The following is a 10,154-nucleotide window of genomic DNA, read 5'->3' as shown; positions in this document are numbered from 1 at the left end:
ATACCCAGTGTCGGTCAACTTTTTCCCCAAAAAAAAAAAATTTTTTTTTTTTTTTTTTTTTTTTTTTCTTTTTTTAGGATTTTTATGTATTATTACACTATTTTTAATTGTAGTTAAGCACATTTGAAATAGTCAAGTGTTATGGATTTTGTCTGGACATGCTTCCCATTAATCTCAGAAGTGATTCTGATTACTAAACATGATAATAAAATACATTTTTAAATTTAAATCAGCATAAATTATATAAATCCTCTAGAATAATGTCATGTAATAAATGAGTTTTTGCATACAGTATTGAGAACTGGAGAGGAAGAATGTACTTAATTGTCATGAAAATAACATCACATATCATTTCTTTTGATTGGAGTTAAAATATAAGAAGGGCATGTTTGTTAACATGAGATTCACCCTTACAGTGTTTGTAAGTGTGTGTGAATGAGCTGTATCTCTCGACAGAAATCTGTTTCTACCTCCACATTTATGCAGATTGTTTTATCTTGGAAGGGAAAAGCAAACAAAATAACCTAGTACAATAAAACACATTTGAACATGAATATGTTTTGTGTGTTGTTCAGTAAGATGTTCAGAACATTTTAGCTCTTTTTTGTTTTGTTTACCTGTTCTATTAGAAAATTTTACAGAATAATATTAGTTAAAAAAAATACTATAGAGCAATGAGTAGCTTCATCCATCTAACACTGTGTTACAGTTTCAGTGTGAATGGAATCTCTGCAGTGTCTCGCTGTCTTCCTCTGCTGGCTTGTCAAAAATATATATATCAATATATATATATATATAAAAAAAATAAAGCAGTAGTGTTCAGCAATATCTCATTTAATTAAATAGCTCAGATTGTGTTATACTTTGAAAACAAGCTGTAAAGGGTCATTCTTTAATGTAGTGTAATGATTTTTTTTTTATACTTAGCAATAATTTTGATAAACCAATTAAACGTATGTAGGCTATACAGAGCCAGTTAACTAAGCGGCCCACAAGAGTACATGAAATGACAGCTTGCTTTATTTTTATTTTTGTGATATAGTATGTAATATACAAAAACGCAATATGAAATATTATATATATATATTTTTTTTATTATTTCCATAGTAGCGCTGTATGACAGGTGTATCACTTTTAGTTTTTTTATTGTATCACATTTAGTATTTCCTTTATTTTTTCAAAATATCCACAAACTTGTTAACTATACCAATCATAAACAATATGATATAGCCTATTCAGATGATCAAATATGTGGACATGAGTTAATTTCTCTATAATATAACATTTTACTTAGCTAGTTTTAGATTAAAGTTTTTGTCTTCTGTGTAAAAATAACTTTCCTGGGTATATAATAAATTAAGCTTCTGTTTCATAAAATTGCTACTGATAACAGCTTAACATTGGCCTACCTTTGGGGTCTTTGCTATATTCCAATATCATTATGCCTCAGCAACCTAGTTATAGATTAAGAGTTGTTGTTTTAAATGTACAGATGACTTGCTGCTGTGTTTAATCATTTATGTTGTTAAAATAACATTCTGTTCCATAAATGCATTGTCTGCTGGTTTATTTAGCTACTTTTCAGTACATCACGTTAAGTATGCCACTTAGTAGACTTTGAATGTTAAAGTGCAAATTAACACCTGACACTCTTTTGGGTTTGCTACTGTGTCAATTAATGGCAAAATGAATGTTTGGAAATGTAAACTGATATTTCCTACTGACACACTACAGTAAAAAATAGAAATAACTGACTTAAACCTATTTTTTTTAGCTGCTGAAAATGCTAGTGTTTTAATAATTTTGCCCACCACTGAATACGTTTAGCAGATAGCAGAAGATATTCTCGTTGTTATATTCTCCTGAGACCCAGGGCTTTGGTCTATGGCTGACATTAATTTAGTGATAAAATTGCACATTCTTATGGAAATATGATTATATCTGATTAATTTTCAAATTGTTTGTCATAAATTAATATCTCAGGAAAATGTTATGGGGTTTCAAATCAAAATTTGACTTCCTGTTATGAAACGGGACATTATTTTATACATGTCCACTGTTGAGGACACCGGGACTAAATGCATGTTTATTATGCATTTTGGGAGACAAACCAATTGAATTGGAAAACAAATATTCTTATGAAACAAGATAGTATTATGAAAATCTGGCTAATTACTACTCCCATTATTACACTTCTTTTTTTCAACATGCTGTCCCAACAGCATATGCAAATTAGATACAGTGTATAGTTAACATTGTGTTTAATGAGAAAACCAATTTTACACACATACAGGTGCATCTCAATAAATTAGAATGTCATGGAAAAGTTCATGCAAAATCATTTTGTTATATCTTCTATCATAACTGAGAAACATCCTTACACAAAGTTTGGTATAGAAAAATCCTAAAACCTAAAAACAAAACAAAAATCCCATTGTTTTTGCCTTCTCGTGTCTATTCATGTCATTTTATTTTTAGAAAAACGTATGTCCTGGTGTCCTCTACAGAGCACATAGCATAACATATGAATAAAATATAATTTTTTCCATTTGAACATGGAACATTGACATGAAAAAACGCTTTTTGTTCTGGTTCTCTTGGGGATATAACTAAGGTCACTGTCGCAAATGCTATTAGGTCAACATCGTCGCTCACCCCCCAAAAGTCTTTAGCTAACTTTAATTGGCATAGGCCCCTGAATGAAGGTTCCCACGGTCTTTAACCTTGTATCAGGAAGTTAATTAATAATCACACAAATCAAACGTTGTGTTTTGTGAGATCTATTCAAGTTTATTAACACATCCCGTTGGCACTTTGATGTGATGAATCTCCGGTACCGGGGATCTCTAGCGAGCGCGCTGTCAGTCCGGTGTTCCGGTGCGCGCGTCGCGGGAGGGGAAGGGTGGGCGTCGCGCGTCTCGGTGGGTCCGGTTTAGATCACATCACTTCGGAGTTTCTCTCACGCGTTTCTCTTCATCATGGCGCGTTGCGCTCCGGACACCCGTTCCGTTCCGTTCCCGTGATGCACGGGATGATGATGATGATGGTGACGGATGAAAGATGGAGAAACTATCCGCGAGCATTAACGGACTCTCGTGGAGCTCCGTGTCGCTGCCGCTGGATGTGATCGTGAGCAAATTCCGCTTACCGACACTCGTGCGGCTGAGCCACGGTAAGAGACCGTCAGAGTTATTGAACGCGTCTATAAACGGAGGCGCGACGAATCTGAACTCATTAGGATCGGTTTGTTTGACGTTGTTGCGCAAAAGATTCTTCCGCTTCTTGCCGAGTCAACGTTAGCGGGATAAGAAACATCACATTTCTTGGCTTATTAATGAACTTTAGAGTCTGATTATGCAAATGAAGTCTGGAAACACTTGAAATAGTTTGACAAACGCTGATTTAATCCCAATTTGGATCGTATAAAATGATGCACACTTTCATGAAACGTTGTGTCAATGTTTGTAACACAGAATCCTCAGTGAAGTGTGTAGCTGATTTGTCTTTTGGCTAAAGGTGACAGAGTGTGTGTTGTGTGTTAAAGAGCTGCAGCTCTTTTCATATGTTAATGTTGTAATGTGCTGTAGTGTGTGTTGAATACCAAACAACCTCCTGCAGGAGAAACTCCAACATTTACTCAACTATCACAACTGAAGAAGACAGAATTCAACTGCCATCAATGTTGACACATTCCTGTATGTGGTGGGAAAAAGCTTCTGAATGGGACTCAGGCTTTTTTGTGTATGTGAGACTCCATATTCTGTGCTAAGAGTATTTAAGGAAATAGTTTGCATACTCTGTTATCATTCATTTAAACTCTTTAAAAATGGTCTCAGAATCTCATAAAGATGATTGGGAAAACAAAGTTCCAATAGATTTGGTTATTTTTTTATAATTATGATAAAAATTGTTATTTTTTTAACATTCTGTAACTTATTTGTAATGAAGAATCTAAAAGAAGACTGAACTTCAGAGACAGTGACAAGACTTATGCATTTGTGTTAAATTAAACATGAATTTACCCTGGATGTAATGGATTATTGCTTATTTAATGTCCATGTACTGTATAAATATTTATAATGCCTGATCACTCAAAGAACATTGACAATAATTATAACTAACTATATTATTAGTGTCCATATCGACAAACAATAACATTCACTTTATTCTATCGTAATGTCGTTTGCCACTTTAAAGGGGTCATATGATGCTTTTTTAACGATAATGTTTTTGTGTATTTGGTGTAACAGAATATGTTGACATGCTTTAATGTTCAAAAAACACATTCTTTTTCAAATGCTGTACATTATTGTAGGTCCTCTATGCCCCGCCTCTCTCAGACGCTTCGTTTTCCACAAAGTCCCTCCTTTCGACAAGCGCAGTCTGCTCTGATTGGCCAGCTGACCCAGTGCATTGTGATTGGCCAAACACCACAATCAATCGTCGGAAATGTAATGCCCCTTACCATAATCGCGAGCTTCATCTATCAAAGTAAATGTAAAGACAGTAAATAATGTCATTAGTTTTACCATCAGTTCAAGCCCGAAAGGGAACAGAGTTGCGTGACAGACGCAGTGATGAAGCTGGTATGTGTGCAGTACACAAGCCACGGTTAAGACAGCTGACTCCACTGAGATGTGACCCTGTCTCTCTCTCTCTCACACACACACAATGCGCAAAACTCTGCATTTGAAAAGTCAATAGCTTTTTGTTTGTTCATGTAAGCTATAGCTTCTAACCTTTAAATCAAAACATACTCATGTTTTTATGGCATCAAATACTGCTTTATTTAATCAGAAACGCAGTCTAAATATTATTTGTGTATTTTGCTTTCATTTTATTATAAATAGGCCAACAGCGCCCCCTACGGAATTAAAATTCCTTACTGAGCCGGCATTAGGACGGGGGAGGCTGCCGCTGCTGCCGCTGCACGTGCTATTACTGTTTACTCTATCACACACCCAACCATAGGTGCATTCTCAGTTTAAATGCAGCGATCCAAAACAGAGAATCTAATCACCATTCAGGCAAAACTTTGCTTCAAGAATGAGCCACACTGCTGACATGATCTAATCGCTAGCACACCCTGAGCACATGTGAGTTAATGTATTCCTCTTATCGGCAAGACATATTGGCATAATTTTTCATATATTGGTCTGATAATATCGTGCATCCCTAATATAAAGTATAAATATGGTAGAATGACAACAGATTATAATAAATGTACACTCTTAAAAATAAAGGTTCTTTATTGGCATTGATGGTTCCATGAAGAACCTGTTCTAATATGGCATCACTGAAGAAAAAAACTCCATGCAATGCTGATTTTGAACCTTCGGATCATCTGCTTGATTAGACACTGCTGTGATGTGTTTGTGTGTAGGAGTTTCTCACTGTATCAGCACAGACACCAGTAATTAAACACAACAGACGATCTGCAGAGAACGTGTCTGTGTGTGCTGGACTTGTTCCCTGTGTAAAGCATCAGTTTTGAGACTCGTCTCAATTAGGAAGTCTTTTAATACCAGATCAATACAGTCCACCGCTCTCTCTCTCTCTCGCTCTCTGTCCATTCATCCGTTCTTCAGCAGAGAGATCAGTCTGATGTTTGTGAGGTGATGCTGTTTGTGTCTGATAGCTGACCTCAGTTCTCTCCCATAAGCCGTATGTGCGTTCAAAGAACTCATTTGATGTTTGTGGTTGAGCTCTGATATGTGTGTGAGTGAGCGAGACTGACTGTCTCTTTGGCTGTGTGTGTGTTTTAAAGTGACAAATTATGTCAGTTTCAAGGTCAGATGCATTTGTAGTTTTGGGTTTTCCAGTGGCTGATATCTAGAGAACAAGTTGTGTCTGTTCAAATGTACTTGTATAACACGTTTCACATTACACTGTTTCCTTGTATAACAGAAAATCATGATGTTAATGTTTATAATATTTTAATATCTTCATGCCTTTTAGTCAAGCAGTTGAGATTAGTTTGGGATCAGTAGGATTTTAAATGCTTTTTAAAGAAGTCTCTTCTGCTCATCAAGGCTGCATTTATTTGATCAAAAATACAGGAAAACAGTAATATTTTGAAAAATATTTACAGTTTAAAATAATGGTTTTCTATTTTAATACACTTTAAAGTGCAATTTAATTCTGTGATGCAAAAACTGAATTTTCAGCATCATTACTCCAGTCTTTAGTGTCACATGATCCTTCAGAAATCATTCTAATATGCTGATTTATATTCATTGTTGGAAACAGTTGTGCTGCTAAATATTTTTTGGAACCGGTTATACTTTTTTCAGGATTCTTTGATGAATAAAAAGTTATAAAGAACAGCATATTTTTAAAATGTAAATCTTTTCTGACAATGTAAGTCATTACTATGATCACTTTCTATCAATTTAAAGGGGTCCTATTATGCTTTTTCACTTTTTCAACTTTAGTTAGTCTATAATGTTACTGTTTGAGCATAAAAAGATCTGCAAAGTTACAAAGCTCAAAGTTCACTTCAAAAGGAGATATTTTATTTAACAGAAATCACTTTTCAAAAACTACAACAAACGACTCGTTTGGACTACAACGCATATTTTCCTAGATTTGTGATATCACAAATATCGACAAATGGGACGAGACCTGGTTGAGCTGCACTAGAGAAGGCAACGAGTGTTTTTCGAACAACCTAGTATGAGAGCCTGTTCTAGTACACCCCCAAAACAAAATCAAGACTTTGTAAAAGAGCATAATAGGACCCCTTTAACAGTATTAAAAGTGTTCATTTTTTTCAAAAAAAGAAAGGAAAAAATGTACTGACCCCAAACTTCTGAACGGTAGTGTATAATGTTACAAAATATTTATATTTTAAATAAATGCCTTTTAACATTTAATACATCAGACAAGTAATTGCCAGTGATCTCAAAAAAGCCAAGTGTCGGCCAATAAAGTGCTGAACCTGTAAATGATGAATTATCGTGCTTATCAGTTAATTTGTGTAATTGTGTTTTTGTGTGTGTGCAGGTGAGAATGTGGAGGGTCTGTCGGAGGAGGATGTGATTTTACTTCACTCCTGCAGACAGTGGACCACCGTCACTGCCCACAGCCTGGAGGAGGGTCATTACGTGATCGGACCCAAAATAGACATCCCACTGCAGTATCAAGGTACCATACAGGGTTCTTATCATTAATCGTTAAAAAAATGGAAATAAACATTAAAATTTAATAAACAATAAAACTTATTTTCAGCTAGTTGTCAAGGCAACATTTCTCATTTTCGTTTAGTTTAAGTACTAAAAACTATTTAGACATTTAAAAATAATAAATAAATAAAAATGACAAAAAAGTTACTAAAACTCTTACTAAAACTCAAATGAAAAAGAAAATATGAAAATAAAATCTAATTCAAAATAGGGGTACTGACATTCAGTACCCATGAATAGTTTTAATTCATTAGTGGTGTTTGATGAGTCACTTTTTCTAGCGTTCTTTCTTTAGTTTTAGTTTGTTCTATGTACATGAATGATATTGGCAATTATTTTGCAGTTGACTAGAGATGTGTTATTAGGTTTAAACATAACTTATTTACTCCTGGTGAATGATAAAATGGTAAAAAGAGTCTTATCTAGAGGACAGAATATTATAGAGACTTTGGGGTGGACTCTGGGAACTTTGGATGCAGCATCCTTACATCATGTTGAAAATGTTCGCACAGGCATGCTTGTACATTTTCTTCCACAACCAGTTTGTAAAAGTTCAGTTTTAAGAAAATAAGCAATGAAACTGACCCAAACAAAACTGATTTCTCATTGAGAGCATACAAGCTATTAAAAAAACAATTAGAGCCAAAAGCCAAGAGAAAACACGAGAGACAGAGAGAGGTAGATGATTGGTTGCTAACAGTATATTGATTGCTGTATTCAAGCACTCAACTTCACACATGTTCACTTAGATGTTTTCTCCATTACGCACTCACATACACACACACACGGTCAGTCTCAGTTCAATTCAGTTTTATTGCAGTGAGTGTTTTCATAGAATATGGGCAAAGCATTCAACAAATGAACGTGCCCAAGAAAATGAATGCAGAAGATTGTACATTTCTTGTGGAGAAAAGACAAAATACAAAGACTAAAGACAAAAATATCAAAGTGAAGATATATATATTTTAAATATTACTACTAGTGCTGTCAAAATTAGTGTGTTAACGCAGGCTATTAATTTTTCCAGTTTAACAGCGTTAAAAATATTTAACGCCGTTAATGCGGGAGCGGGGTTAGGGTTGGTCACCCCACTCACAACTGTTGCCCAGAGGCGGACTTACCCATTAGGCAAAGGTAGGCGACTGCCTTGGACTCTCAAAAGTCAAGGGCCCCCTAAAATGCTTTTCTTATAGGAGATGCGCATTAAGTGCTGACACGTGAACGGTTGCTGTTTACGGTGTTTATTACCACAACAACCGTCTGAATTCAACGTGCTTTTTGTGTGTCCTGCTTGAAGGAGATGAAAATATTACGCATTTGAAGCTGTAATTAAATATTGAGAAACAGTGTGTATTATATGTTTATAATTGTTTTAAATACCGCTTACTCATTTATGAGAAGGAACCAAGTAGAGGACACTTACGCAGTTACTTTTTGGTTGACATAATCCTTAGGTGTGTAAATGTATAATTGCCTTTTCATATTTTTTTCAGTTTTATTTAAATTTGTAGTTAAAATAACTGTAAAAATAACTGTATTTTGAAGTTTAGAGTAGTTTGTATTAGAGAAGTTAGACAGCCTTTTCACACAGGCTTATGCTGGTAATTCATCAGTGGACTTTCCTTGTCAATATAGGCTATATTTTTTCACACTTTTTTCATTCTATATTTCCGACGTTCCAAAAGCGCCTCCTACTGGCAGAGAATGAATGTTCATTTTCAATAATCCAGTCTGTAGATTTTGTTCAATGTGAAAATCCACCCACATTACCCCGTTTTAAATTAATATAATAATGTATACTTCTGACTCACCCTTGATTTAAACGCTCAATTGTGATGTTTATCATTTTATAATTTCTTTTGTTTTTGTGAAAACCTGTATCTCAACTGTAAATCAGTTGCTATTTCGTGGTCTACAACATGAAAGAAATCCATTATAACACATGTATATGAAAAATGTAGAAACATTGGACACAACTATGGGGAACCATTGTGCAGCAGCAAGCATCACAACAAAAAAGGAACCTCAAGGTTGATCTAGGACAATGTGTGCAAATGTATAGGGCTCCATTCCTATATTTTGCCTGAGGCCCCCAATTCACTAAATCCGCCCCTGCTGCTGCCTCTGTCTCTTTTTTCTTGACAAGAATCGGGTTTATTTAAACGCAGAACATCTTTACGAGCACATCAAACAAGAGACTTTTCAGATGTGCGCTCCACTTCACCTCAGCACCAGGCACGAGTCAAACAAGCACGGAAACGGTACAGGTGACGAGGAGCTTCAGTAGAACATCAGTGAACTGCGGTCAGATGAGATGTTGTCAGGCCTGTCCTGTCAGCCTTTATACTGTGCTCATAGCACGCACTCTTCAATTGCACGTACAAATACGGCACCGCACACTGTAGCATGTATCATTTCATATTAAAGCGCAAATGAAACTATACGAGCATGTATTAGATCCGCATCACGTTAAGCAGCGGCAGCTCTTAAAGTAATAGTAGCCAAGTAACCTAATAACCCAGCTGCTGTGATGTCTGTTAATCAAAGAACAAAAGAAAAAAAGAGGAAATCAATAACTCGTGTAACTTTAAGGATTCATCAATATTTAATTTAGAATTTAGTGCTTGATAACTTTTTTCAATTTCTGTATATTTCCTTCTTGCTGAAGGGCACAGGTAAATATGACATTTATTATAATGGGTTTATATGAAGATTGTTTTAAGTTTATTTAAATTAGAAGTTTTTTCTATTTTCTAAGTTAAAAAAAAAAAAAAGAATGTTAAAATGTATAGCTCTCAATTATACTGTAATGTTGAATGGCTATAGTAAATGGTTAAATATTAGGGGAAAAATCATAGAGACATCAGTAGAATTGGTATCAGTGATACTTGCCTTCAGTCATAAAAAAGATGCCATTAAACAAATATTAAAAATATACTGTCTTTGTTGTTTGTACATTAATTTGAAGAT

General features: G+C 34.9%; 1 protein-coding gene across 1 annotated transcript in view; it reads left to right on the top strand.

Moving 5' to 3' along the window:
• The first annotated feature begins 2,926 nt into the window (after positions 1-2,926).
• Positions 2,927-10,154, top strand: part of LOC107593273 (GRB2-associated and regulator of MAPK protein 2-like) — a 20,603-nt gene continuing 13,375 nt past the window's right edge. The window contains exons 1-2 of the mRNA XM_016282924.1: positions 2,927-3,172; positions 7,006-7,146. Of these exons, the coding sequence (XP_016138410.1) occupies positions 3,061-3,172; positions 7,006-7,146 (253 nt within the window). The 5' untranslated portion in view covers positions 2,927-3,060. The remainder of the gene's footprint in view (positions 3,173-7,005; positions 7,147-10,154) is intronic.

Source organism: Sinocyclocheilus grahami, unplaced genomic scaffold, assembly GCF_001515645.1.
Source record: "Sinocyclocheilus grahami isolate Dianchi unplaced genomic scaffold, SAMN03320097.WGS_v1.1 scaffold168.1, whole genome shotgun sequence".
Taxonomy (NCBI): Eukaryota; Metazoa; Chordata; class Actinopteri; order Cypriniformes; family Cyprinidae; genus Sinocyclocheilus; species Sinocyclocheilus grahami.
The sequence above is the reverse complement of the archived record's forward strand: the minus strand, read 5'-3'. Positions and strand labels throughout refer to the sequence as shown.